The sequence below is a fragment of the Neofelis nebulosa genome, chromosome 9, assembly GCF_028018385.1.
Source record: "Neofelis nebulosa isolate mNeoNeb1 chromosome 9, mNeoNeb1.pri, whole genome shotgun sequence".
NCBI classification, from domain to species: domain Eukaryota; kingdom Metazoa; phylum Chordata; class Mammalia; order Carnivora; family Felidae; genus Neofelis; species Neofelis nebulosa.
Window position 1 is genome coordinate 88,583,474 of NC_080790.1, and position 19,452 is coordinate 88,602,925.

General features: G+C 37.2%; 1 protein-coding gene across 2 annotated transcripts in view; it reads left to right on the plus strand.

Moving 5' to 3' along the window:
* GCC2 (GRIP and coiled-coil domain containing 2) overlaps positions 1 to 13,426 on the plus strand; it is a 65,932-nt gene extending 52,506 nt beyond the window's left edge. For both annotated transcript variants that reach the window (XM_058684603.1, XM_058684602.1), the window contains exons 22-23: positions 6,156 to 6,357; positions 12,557 to 13,426. In XM_058684603.1, coding sequence (XP_058540586.1) covers positions 6,156 to 6,357; positions 12,557 to 12,627 — 273 coding nt within the window. In that variant the 3' untranslated portion in view covers positions 12,628 to 13,426. The remainder of the gene's footprint in view (positions 1 to 6,155; positions 6,358 to 12,556) is intronic.
* Positions 13,427 to 19,452: the final 6,026 nt, after the last annotated feature.

Consider the following 19,452-nt stretch of genomic DNA (forward strand, 5'->3'; position numbering starts at 1 on the left):
ACTTATGGAGAATAATGAAGCAGAAAAAAAGAGGGAGACTAAGGAAAAAGAGCACAATTTAAGAATTAGAGGAATCAGTGACTCATTAAAAAGGAACAATGTTAGAATCATAGGGGTCCCAGAAGATGAAGAGAGAGAAAAAGAGGTAGAAGGGTTATGGGAGCAAATCATAGCAGAAAACTTTCCTAAGCTGGGGGAAGACACAGACATCAAAATCCAGGAAGCACAGAGGACTCCCATTAGATTAAAAAAACCCAACCATCATCAAGATATATCATAGTCAAATTCACAAAATACTCAGGCAAGGAGAGAATCATGAAAGCAGCAAAGGAAAAAAAGTCCTTAACCTACAAGGGAAGACAAATCAGGTTTGCAGCAGACCTGTCCACAGAAACTTGGAAAGCCAGAAAGGAGGGGCAGAATATATTCAATGTGGTGAATCAGAAAAAATATGCAGCCAAGAACTCTTTATCCAGCAAGGCTGTCATTCAAAATAGAAGGACAGATTAAAAGTTTCCCAGACAAACAAAAATTAAAGGAGTTTGTGACTATTAAACCAGTCCTGGAAGAAATTTTAAGGGGGGACACCCTGAGAGAGAAAAGACAAAAAAAATAAAGACCAAAAGGAACAAAGATAGAAAAGACCAGAGAACACCACCAGGAACTCCCAACTCTACAAGCACAAGCAACATAATGGCAATAAATTCATATCTTTCAGTACTCACTCTAAACGTCAATGGACTAAATGCTTAAATCAAAAGACATAGGGTAACAGAATGGGTAAGAAAACAAGATCCATCTATATGCTGTTTACAAGAGACCCACTTTAATCTAAAGATACCTTCAGATTGAAAGTAAGGGGATGGAGAACCATCTGTCATGCTAATGGTCAATAAAAGAAAGCCAGAGTAGCCATACTTATATCAGACAATCTAGACTTTAAAATAAAGACTGTAACAAGAGATGAAGAAGGGCATTATATCATATTAAGGGGTCTATCCACCAAGAAGACCTGACAGTTGTAAACATTTATGCGCCAACTGTGGAAACACCCAAATACATAAATCAATTAATCACAAACATAAAAAAACTCATTGATAATAATACCGTAATAGTAGGGGACTTCAACACCCCCACTTCCAGCAATAGACAGATCATCTAATCAAAAAACCAACAAGGAAACAATGTCTTTGAATGAAACACTGGACCAGATGGACTTAACATATATGCAGAAGATTTCATCCTAAAGCAGTGGAATATACATTTGTCTCTAGTGCACATAGATCGTTCTCCAGAATAGACCACATACTGGGACATAAATCAGCCCTCAACAAGTACAAAAAGATCGAGATCATACCGTGCATATTTTCAGACCACAGTGCTATGAAACTTGAAATTAACCACAAGAAAAAATTTGGAAAGGTTACAAATACTTGGAGACTAAAGAACATCCTACTGAAGAATGAATGGGCTAACCAAGAAGTTGAAGAGGAAATTAAAAAGTACATGGAAGCCAATGAAAATGATAACACTACAACCCAAAACCTCTGGGACACAGCAAAGGCAGTCATAAGAGGAAAGTATATAGGAATCCAGGCCTTCCTGAAGAAGGAAGAAAGGTCTCAGATACACAACCTAACCTTACATCTTGAAGATCTGCAAAAAGAACAAATAAAACTCAAAACCAGCAGAAGACAGGAAATAATAAATAGAGCCAAAATAATGCTATCAGAACCAAAACAAAACAAAACAAGACAGTAGAACAGATCAATGAAACCAGAAGATGTTTCTTCCAAAGAATTAACATTGATAAACTACTAGCCAGTTGGATCAAAAAGAAAAAAGGAAACGACCCAAATAAATAAAATCAACAATGAAAGAGGAGAGATCACAACCAACACAGCAGAAATACAATCAACAATAAGAGAATATTATGAGCAATTATATGCCAATAAAATGGGCAATCTGGAAGAAATGGACAAATTCCTAGAAACATATACACTATCAAAACTGAAACCGGAAGAAATAGAAAATTTGAACAGACCCATAACCTGTAAAGAAATCAAATTAGTAATCAAAAATCCCAAAAAAACAAGAGTCCAGGGCCAGATGGCTTTCCAGGGAAATTCTACCCCACATTTAAAAAGGAGTTAACACCTATTCTCTTGAAGCTGTTCCAAAAAATAGAAATAGAAATGTTCCAAAAAATAGAAAACTTCCAAACTCTTTCTATGAAGCCAGCATTACCTTGATTCCAAAACCAGACAGAGATGCCGCTAAAAAGGAGAACAAAAAACCAATATCTACCAAACACTTAAGGAAGAGTTAACACCTATTCTGTTGAAGCTGTTCCAAAAAATAGAAATGGAAGGGAAACTTCAAAACTCTTTCTTGAGTCCAACATTACCTTAATTCCAAAACCAGAGACCCCACTAAAAAGGAGAACTATAGACCAATATCCCTGATGAACATGGATGCAAAAATCCTCAACAAGATTTTAGCCAACCGGATCCAGCAATACATTAAAAAAATTATTCATGGTGATCCAGTGGGATTTATACCTGGGATGCAGGGCTGGTTCAATATCCGCAAAACAATCAATGCGATTTATCACATCAATGAAAGAAAGGACAGGAACCATATGATCTCAATAGATGCAGAGAAAGCATTTAACAAAATATAGCATCCTTTCTTGATAAAAAAAAAAAACCCTCAAGAAAGTAGGGATAGAAGGATCATACCTCAAGATCATAAAAGCCATATACGAAAGACCCAATGCTAATATCATCCTCAGGAACAAGACAGATTGTCCACTCTCACCACATACTATTAGAAGTCTTAGCCTCAGCAATCAGACAACACAAAGAAATAAAAGGCATCCACACTGGCCAGGAGGAGGTCAAACTTACACTCTTCACAGATGACATGATACTCTATATGGAAAACCCAAAAGAGTCCACAAAAAACTGCTAGAACTGATTCATGAATTCAGCAAAATCGCAGGATATAAAATCAATGCACAGAAATCGCTTGCATTCCTGTACACCAACAATGAAGCAACAGAAAGAGAAATCAAGGAATTGATCCCATTCACAATTGCACCAAAAACCATAAAATACCTAGGAACAAACATAACCAAAGAGGTGAAAAAAAATCATACACTGAAAACTGTAGAAAGCTTATGAAAGAAATCGAAGAAGACACAAAAACATGGAAAAATATCCATGCTCCTGGATAGGAAGAACAAATACTGTTAAAATGTCAATACTATCCAAAGCAATCTACATATTCAATGCCATCCCTATCAAAATAACACCAGCATTCTTTACAGAGCTACAACAAACAATCCTAAAATTTGTATGGATCCAGAAAAGACCCTGAATAGCCAAAGCAATCTTGAAAAGAGGCATCACAATCCCAGAATTCAAGCCGTATTACAAAGCTGTAATCATCAGGACGGTATGGTACTGGCACAAAAACAGACACACAGATCAATGGTCAGAATAGAGAACCCAGAAATGGACCACAAATGTATGGCCAACTAATCTTTGACAAAGGAGGAAAGACTATCCAATGGAATAAAGACAGTCTCTTCAGCAACTGGTGCTGGGAAAATTGAACAGCAATATGCAGAAAACTGAACCTGGACCACTTTCTTACACCATACACAAAAATAAACTCAAAATGGATGAAAGGCCTAAATGTGAGACAGGAAGCCATCAAAATCCTCGAGGAGAAAGCAAGCAAAAACCTCTTTGACCTTGGCCGCAGCAACTTCTTAATACATCTCTGGAGGCAAGGGAAACAAAAGCAAAAATTAACTGTTGGGACCTCACCAAAATAAAAAGCTCCTGCACAGCAAAGGAAACAATCAGCAAAACTAAAAGGCACCTGATGGAATGGGAGAAAATATTTGCAAACGACATATCAGATAAAGGGTTAGTATCCAAAATCTATAAAGAACTTATCAAACTCAACACCCAAAAAACAAATAAAGGGAAGTGAAGAAAAGGGAAAAAGACACGAATAGACACTTCTCCAAGGAAGACATCCATATGGCCACCCGACACATTAAAAAATACCCAACATCACTCATCATCAGGGAAATACAAATCAAAACCACAATGAGATACCACATCACACCTGTCAGAATGGCTAACATTAACAACTGGGGCATCAATAGATGTTGGTGAGGAGGCAGAGAAAGAGGATCTCTTTTGCACTGCTGGTGGGAATGCAAACTGGTGCAGCCACTCTGGAAAACAGTATGGAAGTTCCTCAAAAAATTAAAAATAGAACTATGTACGATCCAGCAATTACACTATGAGGTATTTATCCAAAGGGATACAGATATGCTGTTTCAAAGGGGCACATGCAACCCAATGTTAATAGCAGCACTAGTAATAATAGCCAAAGTATGTAAGGAGCCCAAATATCCATCGATGGATGAATGGATAAAGAAGACGTGGTATATATAGACAATGGAGTATCACTCGGCAATCAAAAAGAATGAAATCTTGCCATTTACAAGTGTGTGGATGGAACTAAGGGTATTATCCTAAGCAAAATTAGTCAGAGAAAGACAAATACCATATGACTTCATTCATATGAGGACTTTAAGACACAGAACAGGTGAACATAAGGGAACAGAAGCAAAAATAACATAAACAGGGAGGGTACAAAACATAAGAGACTCTTAAATATAGAGAACAAACAGAGGGTTACTGGAGGGGTTGTGGGAAGGGGTATGGGCTAAATGGGTAAGGGGCATTAAGGAATCTACTCCTGAAATCATTGTTGCACTATATGCTAACTAATTTGGGTGCAAATTAAATTTTTTTTTTAATTTAAAAAATTAAATAAAAGTGACACTAGAAACACATGGTAATAGGTAGATTGTGGTGCAGTTGAGGGTTACACAATGCACCCAGGCTCACTGCTAAGTCACTTCTCCAAAAATAGTCCTATTACTTGTTGTGCAGTTCTCATGAGCCAGGCCCTTGGCTTTACATAGACCATCTCATTTAATCCTCACATCACTGATGAGAGAAATGATTGAAGCTGATAAGTGGGGAGCAACATTGCAGCTCTTGTATGTCTGGAGAGCACATGCTTCTGCCCTGTACATGCTTGTCCAAATAGGCTGTCCTTCGGTGGAGAGCCTCAGCTCTCCTTGTTCAGTTAACTGTTTTATACTGAGTTATTAAATTATTCATAGTAAATTGTATATACTATGACAGTAATATGCATCTGTATAAAATAACATTTTCTACATATTCCAAACATTATCACATATAACAAATTGCTAACTAGCCCAATGAGTATAAGTGACTATTCAAATGTTATATTTCCACAAATTTACATTCCTGAATGATTTCTTGGGCCTTATTGTCACTTTTCAGAATGACCGTAGATTTTAGGACCGAGTTTGCTAACTTTCCTGGACTAACATAAAATGATGAAGTATAACTATTTTTGTCTGTTTCAACCCACAAATCTCCAAAGACTTTAACATTTTATCATCTTTTCTATCACCCTTTGCCCCATTTTTTTTGGTAATATCTTAGATTGTCTTATATTCCTTATATTTACTCTATCATGGACTTGGCTTTTGTTTTAGTGAAATGCTGTGCATCATGTAAACATAACTTCACTGTGAGTTACCTGCAGTCTGTGAGCAGGACAGGGAAAGGGTTTGTGCCCTTGTTTTCAAACTCTGGCTTGCCCTCTTCACAGCATGTCTTATCCCACAGCCCTGAGCCCACTGGTTTACTTTCTGTAGAGAATAGGAGATGGAGGGAGCACCATAGTACCAACCTATGTAGACTTTATATCAGTCCCCCGTTTTCAGCCCCAATTTCCGTGCTCCTCTGTACTTCTGAGGCAGGAGCTTCTTGGTATTTTTGTGGAATCCATTGTGTCCTCCTGTCAGTGGTAGTTGGTAAGCTGATGGACTGAGTCTTGTCCACTTTTTCTGTTTCTCATCTTTTAGGGATTTCTTGATATTTCTATCTGCTTTTTTTCTTTTCTCCTACTCTCTTTTAGTCATTTTTGGGGGCATTGCAGCAGGAAGGGAAGAAAAGTGCATGTGTTCAGTCCACCATTTTTAACCCAAAGCTCCTAAAACCATTTTTAACTCATTTATTTAACATCAGCTCCTCAAAAGTGAAATAAGAAGACTGGAAAGAAATCAGGAACGAGAAAAGTCTGTAGCTAACCTGGAGTACTTGAAGAATGTCTTGCTCCAATTCATTTTCCTGAAACCAGGTAGTGAGAAAGAAAGACTGCTTCCTGTTATAGATACAATGCTGCAGCTCAGCCCTGAAGAAAAGGGAAAACTTGCTGCAATTGCTCAAGGTATGTGAAGGAAAGTATTAGAACTTCTGTTTCATAACTTACACTAAATGCTGGCCTTGTGGATGAGACTTTGTGTGTGCTCTTACAATCTTTTTCATGACACTATGACTTAAAATATGAGTTCTATCATATGTGTAACCTGTGACTAGATTTGAAAAGGTAACATTATGTAATTTTAAGATGCATCAAAATACAATACAGTGTTTAGTTAGATCTTTTGAATAGTGGACTTGTAATTCTAGCATTGAATTCTATCAAAGAATGTGGTTTTATTTTATATCATACTTTTTTTTTAACTTGTGTTGGTTTAGTCTTTCTTGCTTCATGTCCACCTTTACCTCTTCTCCCCCAAAGAGTCTCAAGGCAGCAATGATATGGCTCAACACTTGGTCCATATCATACCCAACAGTCTATTTCTTAAGGAACATTCAGCTTTAAAGCTGTCCTGTGTTTGGAGTTTAGATTTTCTATCAAATAGATTTAATACTGTGATTTCATTAACTCCTTTAAAATGATGCACATACAGCTGCTGTAGTTACCTGACTTAAGACTGCGTCTTAAGGATCATGGTTTAATTTTTGTTAGTTTCAAATGTTTTTATCACTGACCCTTTCAAGCATGCAGGCAGAATACTGTCATGTCCCTTATAGTTCTCAGTCATCTTTAACGGTTTTCAACTCATGGTCAGACTTCTTTTGACAGGGGAAGAGCAGAGCTAGAGATTTAAACAAGTTCCACACATCATATGATTTCCCCAGCAAATATTTGCTGTGTATTGGACCCCTCTGCTGTCTACACCAAGTTCACCCTCAGTGTTCCCATTATCACAGATGTCTTTCTACACCATCCCAAATAGGGCTCACACACTGCATCTGGTTGATGTCCCTTAAGCTCTGTCTTATTGTTATTATCTATAGTATTTCCATGTTCTTTTTTGTAGTATGTCGATTATTATTTGAAGAAACTGGTCATTTGTCCTACAGAAGCTCAGTTCTGAATTTGGCACTTGGAGATAGCATTTAACTGATTCCATTATTGCCTATAAATAGGAAGTTAGATCTCTGATTAGATCCAGGTGTAAATGGGTGGGGTGGGAAACAAAAAATACCTCATAGGTAATGTTGTATAATTTCTGAGACATCGTGTCAGTAAGCCCAGAATGTCCAGTTGTCCCACTTTTGACTGGTTTGCCTCATGTTGGTGCTCTTTAACATGTTCTTCTATTCCCTATAAGTCCTGATTAAACTGGTAATGCTGGAGAGTGGTGCTCAAAATTGACCAGGTATCAGAATCATCTGGTGCAATGATTAAAACTCAGATTGCTGGACACCCCCCTCCCCACCAAGTTTCTGATTCAATAGATTCAAGAGTTCGCATTTTTAACAAGTTCCCAGATGATACTGATGCTCTGGGGACCTGGTCTGGTGACCATACCTTGAGAACCCCTGATCTAGAGGACTGATATGATTCGGGGTTTGTTTGTTTGTTTGTTTGTTTGTTTGTTTGTTTGGTTGGTTTTGGTTTTGCAGAAATACTTCATACATAGTGCTGATTGTTTCTTTTAAAATGTTGTCTTACAATATATCTGAGTAATGATGAGGGAGGAAGATTCTCAAGTAACCTCAGTTCTGCTAATTGTAGGGCACATTACCTTAGCTACAATTGTATTTTTGTCACAAGAACCAAAATAAGAATGTATATTTTTTGTAATTTAGTTATTCTGATAATAAATTTGCTTTTATATATTACTTTTTGTTTATTCTACCAAAGTTAAAACTATTTTTTTCATTGTAAAATTAACCAGGACTTTAGGAATGACATGTGTATTTTTAAATTAAAACATACTTCAATGAAATGATCTCAAAATACTTAGCATATCTAACAGTCTCTTTTAAGGCCCAGATATTTAATGTTATGTAGGTGTTACATTCAAGTGGCTCCTGTAAGTTGAGGGCCTGTTGATTAAAAGATCTCAAAAAGACTAACTTAAGGGTTCTGATAACACAGATGTTAGTGATCATCCCAACAGGGTATATATAAGAAGTTCATTAGAAACCCAGAACTCTAATACAGGTTTTTTGCTAAGTCCCGTAAACGTATACGAAAATTCCCTAAACTACTATACGTTATAAAGATTATTCACTTATCTCTTATCTATGTGAACAAACAAAAGAAAACTTATAAAAACTGAATTAAAAACAGCTGTAGTCTGGCAGCAGATAGAGATACAGCTTAAGCGAGAATTATTAAACTGGAAGATGGGTCAGAAGGAATTCAGAATTCAGCATGGAAACACAATGGAGGGAAAAAAAACAGAAAAGTAATAGATGTAGAGGATAGAATGAAGACATGTAACATATATTTAATAATTGAAGTTCTAGAAGGAGAGGACAGGAAAGAATGAGGTAGAGATGGTATTGAAGAGAGTGGCTAAAAATTTTTCAGAGCTGCTGAAGGACATCCCTCCACACATTTGAAAAATCTCAATACAATTTCAAGTAGGATAAATAAAAGGAAGTGTACCTCTTCACATAAAAGTGAAAATGCCCACTAAAAGAATAGAGAAAAGTCTCAAAAGAAGACCCATTACCTCATTACCTTTAAAGGAGTGATAGGCTCACAGTGTACTTTTCTGTGATTGGTGGAGTACTGTCTTTCGCATGCTATAAGATATAAATGTGAACCTTGGGGCAGCTGGGTGGCTCAGTCAGTTAAGCGTCCAACTTCAGCTCAGGTCATGATGTTACAGTTCATGAGTTCAAGTCCCGCGTCAGGCTGTCTGCTGTCAGTGCAGAGTCAGCTTCCAATCCTCTGTTCACCTCTCTGCCCTTCCCCTGCTCCTGCGCATACATGCACTCTCAAAAATAAACATTAAAAAAAAAACAATAACTGAACCTTGAGAAAATATTTCTCAAGATCTTTTCTGATAGAAACTTCCAAGAATTCACCTCCATTGGAAATGCTCAACTATGTACTTCATGTATAAGGAAAAGTTAAGTGGAAGGTCGGAGATACAAGAAGGAATGCCATGCACAGGAAACCTGTCACCACGCTACGGAAAAGGGTCCTGGGCCCCACCAGCCAGACCAAGGACATTTACCAAGACTTGGAAACAATAGACCACGTTACAGATGTCCGGAGTACCAGAAGAGAGGGTCTGAGGGCTGCTCTTCCTGACAGTGAAAGGAATGGGACCATAAGAGCAAAGAACACAAGTACCTCTTGCCCCCTTCATCTCCTTTGAAGCAGGGTTTATACTCTGATTTTGTGTAGAGATTATACCAATATTTTTCATTCAGGTTGGTAATCACTAATGGATATTGAAATTAATTTGGTGAATCACATACAGAACATTTTTTTTAATTTGAGACAGTGAGACAAACATCAGACTATCTTGAATCTGATAAGGGTAAGAATTGTTTCTTGAAGTTCCCTGGGTATATGTGTGAATGTTGGTTTCTGTCTGACTGTATCAGACAGATGTTTGCCTTTCTGTGCGTCTGGGTCACAAATATTTGAGAAACATTAACTTAGGGGATAAAGTAGGTTTTCTACCTCTGACAGGTGATGTCCAACTCCTTGTAATAAACACCCAATAAGGACCCAACTCGCCCCATGGGCAAGTGTCATTAGCTGCTCAAAGCTGCCTGTCACATCTCTACATAAGGCAAAACAACACAAAGTGCTATGTTAGTCCCCAAACAAGTAACATGAAGAAATACTGCTCAGTAGCATAGGTTGTTGCTCTGCATGTGGTGCAAATGTTAACTCCCCTGCTTCCCTCATGTTGGATCCCAGCACCATTCACAGGCTGCAGATTTCTCTTCTTCTTGAGCCACAACTTGAGGTAAGCAGGTTGTTGGTCATATCGTACTTCTCTTTGAAAGACTAGAATCTCAACTTGGCTGCTCAAGTAAGAGCGAAGGTTGCTTCTCTACATCTTTACTCCCCAACTAGGTTATAATTTGCAGAACTGTGTATTGTTCCTTACTGTACAGTGTTGCCAAAATCTAATACTGTATAGAAGTAAGTAAAGAGGAAAAATACCTAAAACTAATAGAAGAACCAATTTTACCTCAATTAAGAAAAAAAAAAGAAAGAAAAAGAAAAAGGCTAACAATTCAATAGGAAAAAAGGTGAAGACCGTGAAGCTTTTTTGATCATCTCCAGACTGGCAGGAAGAGAACACTCACATACTCACTGTACGGGCCTGATTTGGTTTGAAGAGGACATAGAATTTTATCAGAAGAGAGCAATTACTCAGTGCAGGAGCAAATGCACCCTATCTCAGCCTTTCTGTGGTCCTTGTTTACCAGAGAAGAACAGCTGCCCCAGGGGTGCCTGGGTGGCTCATTTGGTTGAGCAGCCGGCTTCAGCTCAGGTCATGATTTCATGGCTTGTGAGTTCGAGCCCCGTGTCAGGCTCTGTGCTGACAGCTCAGAGCCTGGAGCCTGCTTCGGATCTATGTCTCCCTCTCTCTCTGCCCCTAACCCACTTGCATTCTGTCTCTGTCTCTCTCAAAAGTAAATAAACATTAAAAAAAAAAAAGCTGCCCAGAACATTGTCTGCACGGGGCAGAGTCCTGCCAGATCTGAGACACAGATCAGGTCATGATCTCACAGTTTGGGGATTCCAGTCCCACGGCAGGATCTGTGCTGACGGTGTGGAGCCTGTTTGGGATTTCTCTCCGTCTCTCTCTGCCCCTCCCCACTCCCACTCTGTCTCTCTCTCTCTCTCTCAAAAATAAATATTTTTTTAAAGGTTAAATAATAATAAAATAAAGTTCCTCTATTTAAAATTTTGAAAATGCCTTTCTGCATGAGATCCACTTGTGATACATTATACATGCTTGAAAACACAGAATAGCATCTGGGAGAGAGTATACTGAATTTAATAGTCATCACTTTTGGGGAGAAGTGGGAAGGTGGCAAAGGACATGTAATAAGAAGAGGGGTTCACTTTTTTTAAGGTTGTAAAACTTGCAAATCATATATATTAATATTCAAGTCATAGTAAGAAGACAACAATAAAGGAGGCCTTGTCTAAAATTTTCTTGGAAGCCCAGAATTTTTCTGAATTTTAAGACAGGATTTGTTTGTGTTGATCATAAAAAAGATAAAAGGAAACTGGAACACTCAATACAAAATGATGTAATTCCCTGGGAAAAGTTTGGCATTTTTTATAAAGTTAAACATACTTACTGTATAATAACAATCCTACTCAGAGGTATTTATCCAAGAGAAATGAAAGCCTTTGTTCACACAACAAACTGCACAAACCTAACCACTGAATGATACACTTTAAAAGGGTGAATCTTACAGTATGCAGATCATTTCTCAATAAATGATAAAATTAAAAACCCATACACAAATGTTTTTAGCAGTTTTATTTTAAATTGGAAAAAAATAGAAACAGCTGATATCCTTCACTGGTAAATGAATAAAACAAACTAGTCTGGTACAGCCACACAGAGGAATCTACTCAGCAGTAAAAAGGAATGAACTACAGATACGGAACATGGACAATTCTCAAATGCATCCTCCTAAGTGAAAGGAACCAAACTCCAAAGATACATTACACAATGTAATTAAATTTATGACTTTCTAGAAAAGGCAAAAAGGTAGGGATGGTGGTGTTATACCTAAAAAGGATGAATTTTACCATGAGTAAATCATACCTCAGTGTATTTGATTTTAAAATGATTACAGGGCACCTGGGTGGCTTGGTCGGTTAAGCGTCCACTTCGGCTCAGGTCATGATCTCACGGTCCGTGAGTTCGAGCCCCGCGTCGGGCTCTGTGCTGACAGCTCAGAGCCTGGAGCCTGTTTCAGATTCTGTGTCTCCCTCTCTCTCTGCCCCTCCCCTGTTCATGCTCTGTCTCTCTCTGTCTCAAAAATAAATAAACGTTAAAAAAATTTTTTTTAAATGATTAAAAACAATGATTTTTTGTTTGTCTTGGTTTCATTTTGAGGTTTACCACAAAACTATTGGGTTTAGATTCTAAGTTATGTAAGGCTTCTGTTTTAAAAGAATGGAAAAATTCCCCTTATTGTAAATAATACTTAGTTGTGCTGGGGAGTTTATTTTGGAATTGTCTAATGGAGAAAGCAAATACTGAAAGTTCAAGAACATACTTGTAATGTCAAAGTATGGTATGAAAAGATTAATGCCTTTTTTTTTCTTTTTTAACTTTCCAAAGGTGAGGAAGAAAATGCTTCCCGTTCCTCTGGCTGGGCATCCTATCTGCATAGTTGGTCTGGACTGCGATAGATTGACAGGAAAACATTTATTTACCAAATAGAATCCATTTGGCAAAAAAGTTTCACATACATTGCTGTCATTCTTTTGTCCAATAGTGTGTGTATATATTCACATCTACATATATTTATACATACCTATGTCAGATGTATTTTAAAAGTCTCCGCTTGAAGTAAAAGTATGAAGTAAGTACAGCAGCCTGAAGTGTTGATACCAGTCCACAGCCCTTTGACTCTGTGACCTCCCATGTGTGCTACCAGATGAAAACACCAAGAACGAAGTCACTCCCTTCTGTAGAACCTCAGGACCCGCCTGTTTCTGGGCAGTACTGTGAATTTGAAGTTAAATTTTGGTACAGTACCAACTGGAATTTAGGTTTTTAAAATAATGTTACAAGACTGTTTATTGCAAGATCAGACTTGCAGATGGATTATTATAAATTGTTAAAGAAAACTTGTTAAGTAGAATATGAAGGAAAATACTTTATTGGTAAAGTTGACATGTTTATTTAAAGAGATTATAAAGCAAATATGTGCAGTTAATTATGAAACTAAAATACACTTTAATTACTTTAAAATGAACTGTCCTTTTTTTCCTCTAAAGTATATTATCTCAAAACTCATTATGTTGTTAGAGACTCTACCATTGGCTGGTGTGACACGGAACATGAACGTGGGGACCAAGCTCATTACCTCGGGGTGATTTCATGATGTCTCTCCAGGCTCTTGAGGAGACTCATCCACTTTTAAGCCATGAATCTGTTTTGAGAATTCTTTCCATCTCCCCTAATAAAAACTTATCAGCACATTGACTCTGTCATTAGCATTGTATCTAATATGAGAGTGGTGCTTCCCGTGGCCCAGCAGACATGCCATTCCATGAACTCCATCACAAGGAGCTTCAGGAAGACACCTTAGAGGCCAGGGTCATGGTTCCACAGGTCTTGTGAATAACTTTAGGTGGTGGTGGTACCTGCCTTTGATTCCTCTGAGTATATTTTATAGACTAGATCAAAATTGTGTTCCTAAATCATAAATTTGAGAATTCCATTTTTAATATTTATTTGATGGAAAAATCACCACACAGTATGCTCTGTAGAGTTCTCTTAAGCCTTCCAATTTATACCCTAATTTTCAGTCTCAGCTGGTGAACTGACTTTATATTTTGGTTACTCAGAACATTTGTTTCCAATTTAATTTAACTGAAATTTGCTGCTGACATGTTGAGTTTGTTCTTTAAAGAATATCTCCTATTTCTGTCTTTCCTCCTGTTTTAGAAGAACAGACTTAACTAGTGAATGTATTAATGAATATGCATCCATTTCAGAGCTGACTTTAAAAGTTTAGCTTTTTTACTTTATGAACTGTGAAGATGTGTATGCCAGCAGCATACTATGTAACTACTAGTATTTAAATAAATTTCACTTTAAGTCTAGGCCTTTTTGAAGTCTATATAAACTTGTTTTGAAATACAGTCTCTACTTATGAATGTAATAACAAAAATACCTTTTTGCATGATAAAAAAATTATTAATTTGCAAAAGTGATATTCTTTCATGGCTTCAGCAATGAGAGGAAATGTAATGATTATTTTAATATTTCTATTAAATATATTTAACTGCATATTATATTTTTATGCCTACTCTTTTTCTGTTAGAAACTGTCTCTTTGGGGTTTTTTAGTCCATGAATTGGCATTGCAAATTCCTTCACTGCTTTCTTCAGACAGTTGGGACCTAGAATGTCATTTGCTTGAGAGAACTGACATTTTGGTGCATTAAGTGTAGCCATGATACCTTCCATGTCTGACATCTACCTTCCAGCTGGATCCGGGAGCCACATTTAGCCTTACTTTGGGTACCTCTCAAGTTCCAGCCTCCTCTGTGATGTAGGCCTCTCTTGTATACAGTGAGATTTGCTTATGCTCCAAGCTGTGTAAGATCAATAATTATATTCCTTTAAACAAACTTTCACAATTACATTCCTTTAAACAAACTTTGGCAGAAGTATAATTGAATTGCTTACTAGCAAAGCTAAGGCTTGGAAAGACATGCAGTGTTTTGTGTTCTTTTTAAGCCCCATGTTAGCTAATGATGTCACTGGAAATACATAGTATTGAGGAATGTGAAATTTCCAATAAAGACACAATTTGGTATTTGGTGACACAAAAAAAGTACTCGTACTATGAGTAAGTTGGAATGTAGGTTGCAATTTGGTTTAAGACTATTCTGTTTTGATTTGGTTATCTGAAAATCAGCTATTATTTCAAAATGAATACACACTAGGTAAAACAACCTGATACAACTTTGCAGGTGTCTTTGAGCTAATTTTTACCCATGAGTGTTAAAAAGGATTTGGTTATTTATGCATAAGTTATGTATAGCAGAAAAATCTTTTCCTCCTGCATTCAAAATGTGATTACATGGCCTTCAAATTGTTACTTTAAAAAAAATAGCAAGGTGCATATGAATAGAACACTGAATATTGTTCAATATTAATATGGTGAAGAAATAAGATTTCAGTTTCAATAATGTAGATGACCACCCCAGCTTCCCTTTGAGGTGAGCTCACTTAGAACCCATAGTGGTTACCGCTCCAAATGTCTGCCTAGACTTGAAGACGACAACAATCCTCTCCACCCCTGCCTCTCACTGGGAACTTTTGCCCCACCACCATGCCAGGAGGCAACCATAGGCCCAACCAGAATCAACTGAACCAGGCACAGAGCCCTAACCCAGGCAAAACTGATTAGATTCAATGATGTGGATTTGGTACTACAGAGTCAAGTCCGCATTTCTGTGTAACTCGAATTATGACAAAGACAGGAGCTCTGGGAGGCCCAGAAAGAGCAAGGAAATCTCACCTAGAAAGCACAAAGAAGGCTAAGCTGACAGGCAGAGGTAATACATATGGGGTGAGAACGTTGGGAGACTTCAATTCTGCTCTAATGCCTGAGACAGGTACAGTGGATTCTAGACCATGTCCCTGCATCCTCAGCAAACTTCTACATGTGCTTCGAGAGTGACTATCAGGCGTCTGGAACACAGTGCAGTGACGAGAGGAGAAACTCTACACTTAGATCTGGACAGAATGTCCGCTTTACTACTGACTGGCTCGGGGCCCATTCTTGACAGTTCTGAGACCCCATCTGTTTATCTGCAAGAGGAAGACAACAAATTACACAATCGTGAGTTATTAAATGACATAATCACCCCAGCACAGAGTGGGCACTCCAATGTTAATTCCCCCTTTTGGAAGTTATCTTCCTACTTCCTCAGCCTGAAAAAAGGTTTACCAATTCACTTTTCTTTTTGTGCCCAGTCCTTACTTAAGTGCACGGCACATAACACTAAAGTGTGCTTAATAAGTTATTTAATTAATCAACAAGTGAATGTAACATTTACCTGCACATGCCTGTAATAATCACCTCTTGCTTGGGGCACCTGGATGACTCAGTTGGTTAAGCATCTGACTTTGGCTCAGGTCATGATCTCACAGTTCATGAGTTTGAGCCCTGTGTCGGCTGTGCTCACCGCTAAGAGCCTGGAGCCTGCTTTGAATTCTGTGTCTCCCTCTCTCTCTGCCCCTTCCCCGCTCGTGCTCTGTCTCTCTCTCTTTCTCAAAAATAAACATTAAAAAAAAATTTTAATAAAAAAAATAATCACCTCTTGCTTTTTAGGAGCACCTAAAGGAAGTATGTTTAATTTGTTTAGTTTTGATAAGTCTGTGTTTTAAAAGAATTACTTTTAAAACATGATGAAATATTTACAGTTGAAATCATATTTGATCCAAAGTATTATGGGAGGAGAAGAGTGGGTGAGGGTGACAGTGAAAGAGGATTGACAATGAGTTGAAAGTTGTTTTCTTATCTACTCATTTTCACTCAATGCACTCCATAAGCATACATCTTTTTTTTTTCTGACATCACTTATACATTGTGTTTTGGTTTTTACACATTTGTTGAGATATAATTTACATATCATAAAATTCCCTTGTTGAAAGTGTACAATTCAATGGTTTTAGTACAGTTATGGGGTTGGAAAATCATCCCCATAATCTGAGTTTAGAAATTTTTATTACCCCCTAAAAGGAACTCCCTGCCCATTGGCAGTCACTCCTCCATTAGCCTACTTCAGTCCTTGACAACACTAATCTACTTCCTATCAAGTTGCCTATGATAGGCTTTTCATATAAATAGAATCATGTGTGTGATCTTTTGTGACTGACTTCTTTCACTTGGCATAATGTTTTCAAGGTCCTCTGCATTGTAGCATGCATCATCCCTTTTACTGCTGAAAACTAATCCCTTCTATGACATGTTATGTTTTATATATTCATCAGTTGGTAGGCATTTGAGTATTTCCAACTTCTAGCTATTAAGAATATTGCTGCTATGAAAATTTGCATACAAGATTTTGTGTGGATATACGTTTTCAGTTCTCTTGGGTACATGTACATACCTTGGAGTGGAACTTTTTGCATCATATAGTAACTGTATGTTTATTTGTAGAACTGCCAAACTTTTCTAAAGGACTACTCCACTTTACAATCCCACCAACAAGGTATGGATTCATTTTCCCCACACCTTCATCAAAACTTATCTGTCTTGGGGCGCCTGGGTGGCGCAGTCGGTTAAGCGTCCGACTTCAGCCAGGTCACGATCTCGCGGTCCGTGAGTTCGAGCCCCGCGTCAGGCTCTGGGCTGATGGCTCGGAGCCTGGAGCCTGTTTCCGATTCTGTGTCTCCCTCTCTCTCTGCCCCTCCCCCATTCATGCTCTGTCTCTCTCTGTCCCAAAAATAAATAAAAAACGTTGAAAAAAAAATTTTTTTTTAAAAAAAATAAATAAATAAATAAATAAATAAAAACTTATCTGTCTTTTTGAATATAGCCATCCTAGTGGATATGAAATGATATCTCACTGTGGTTTGATTTATATTTCCCTAATGACTAATGATGTTAAAAGTGTGTTTCAGGGCCCCTAAGTGGCTCAGTCGGTTATGCATCCAGCTCCTGATTTCGCCTTAGGTCATGATCTTAAGGTTCATGAGATAGACCCCTGCATTGGGCTTTGTGCTGACAGTGCAGAGCCTGCTTGGGATTCTCATTCTCTCTCTCTCTCTCTCTCTCTCTCTCTCAGAATAATTAAATAATTTTTTTAAAAAAGTGTGTTCCATGTGCTTTGTATTTCTTCTTCGGAAAAATGTCCTGTTTCAATTATTTGCCCATTTTAAAAATTGGATGATTTGTCTTTTTATTATTTAATTGTAAGTGTTCTTTACATACAACTTTATGTGATATACAGTTTTGGATATAAATCTCTTATCAGACATATGATTTTCAAATATTTCCCACCATTCTGTGGTTTGTCTTTTTACTTTCTCGATGACTCATTTGCAGCACAAAAGTTTTTCATTTTGATGAAGTCTCAATTTACCTACTTTTTGCTTATCCCCTGTACTTTTGATGTCAGATCCAAACTTCATTGCTTAATCCAACAATTACAAAGATTTATTCCTATGTTTTCTTAAAAGAGTGTTCTAGTTTTAGCTCTTACATTTAGGTCTCTGATTCGCTTTGAGTTAATCTTTTTAATATGATACAGGAAGGAGTCCAACTTCATTCTCTTGCATGTTGTCATCCATTTGTCCCAGCACTATTTATTGAAAACTTGGTCCTTTCCCTATTGAATTGTCATGGCATCTTTGTTGAAAATCATTTGCCATAAAAGTAAGGGTTTATATCTTAACTCTCAGTTCTAGTTCCTTGACCTGTATGTCTGCAGCTAGGCCCGTCCCACACAGTCTTAATTACTGCAGCTCTTTAGTAAGATTGAAAGGGGGAAGTGTGTTTCCTCAAACTTTACTCTTTCTTTTCAAGATTTTTTGTCTCTTCCAGATCCTTTGCATTTCCATATGAACTTTAGGATCAGTTTGTCTGTTCTGCAAAAACACAAATTGGGATTTTGATGGGGTTTATGTTGAGTCTATAAATCAATTTGGAAAACATTGCCTTCTTAACAATATTTAGTCTTCCAACCCATGAACATAGGGTATCTTTCCATTTCTTTGGATCTGCTTTAATTTCTTTTGACAATATTTTGTAGTTTTCAGTATACAAGTCTTGCATTTAAATGTTAAATTTATACCTAAATACTTCATTCCTTTTGATGCTATTGTAAATTGAATTGTTTTCTTAATTTCATTTTTGGATTGTTCATTGCTTATATATAGAAATCTAATTGATTTTCTGTATGCTGATCTTCTATCCTGTAACCACACTGAATTCTTTATTAGTTCCAGTAGCTATCTGTATGTGGATTCCACAGGAATATAGGTAACTATATTCCATAGATCATGTAATACACAAATAAAGATAGTTTTACCCCTTCCTTTCCTATTTTTATGCCTTTTATTTATTTTTTCCTGCCTAATCACCTGTCTAGAAACTCTAGCACAATGTCAAAGTGAAGTGACAAAAGAGGACATCCCTATCGTCCTGATGTTAGGAGGAAAGCATGCAGTCTTTCACCATTAAGTAGGATGTCAGCTGTGAGACTTTCATAGATGCCTTGTATCAGATTGAGAAAGTTTATTTCTATTCCTAGTTTGTTGAGTAATTGATCATGAAAGACTATTGGGTTTTGTCAAATAGTTTTTCAGTCTCTTTTGAGATAATCATGAGGGTTTGTCTTTTATTCTATTAATATGGTATATTATTACATGGATTGGCTTTTGGATATTAAACTAACCTTACATTCCTTGAAATAAGAGTTGAGATTTGAAGCTTAATAATGGAGGCTGGAGTATATACAGTAGTATTCTCACCATTTTTGTATGTGT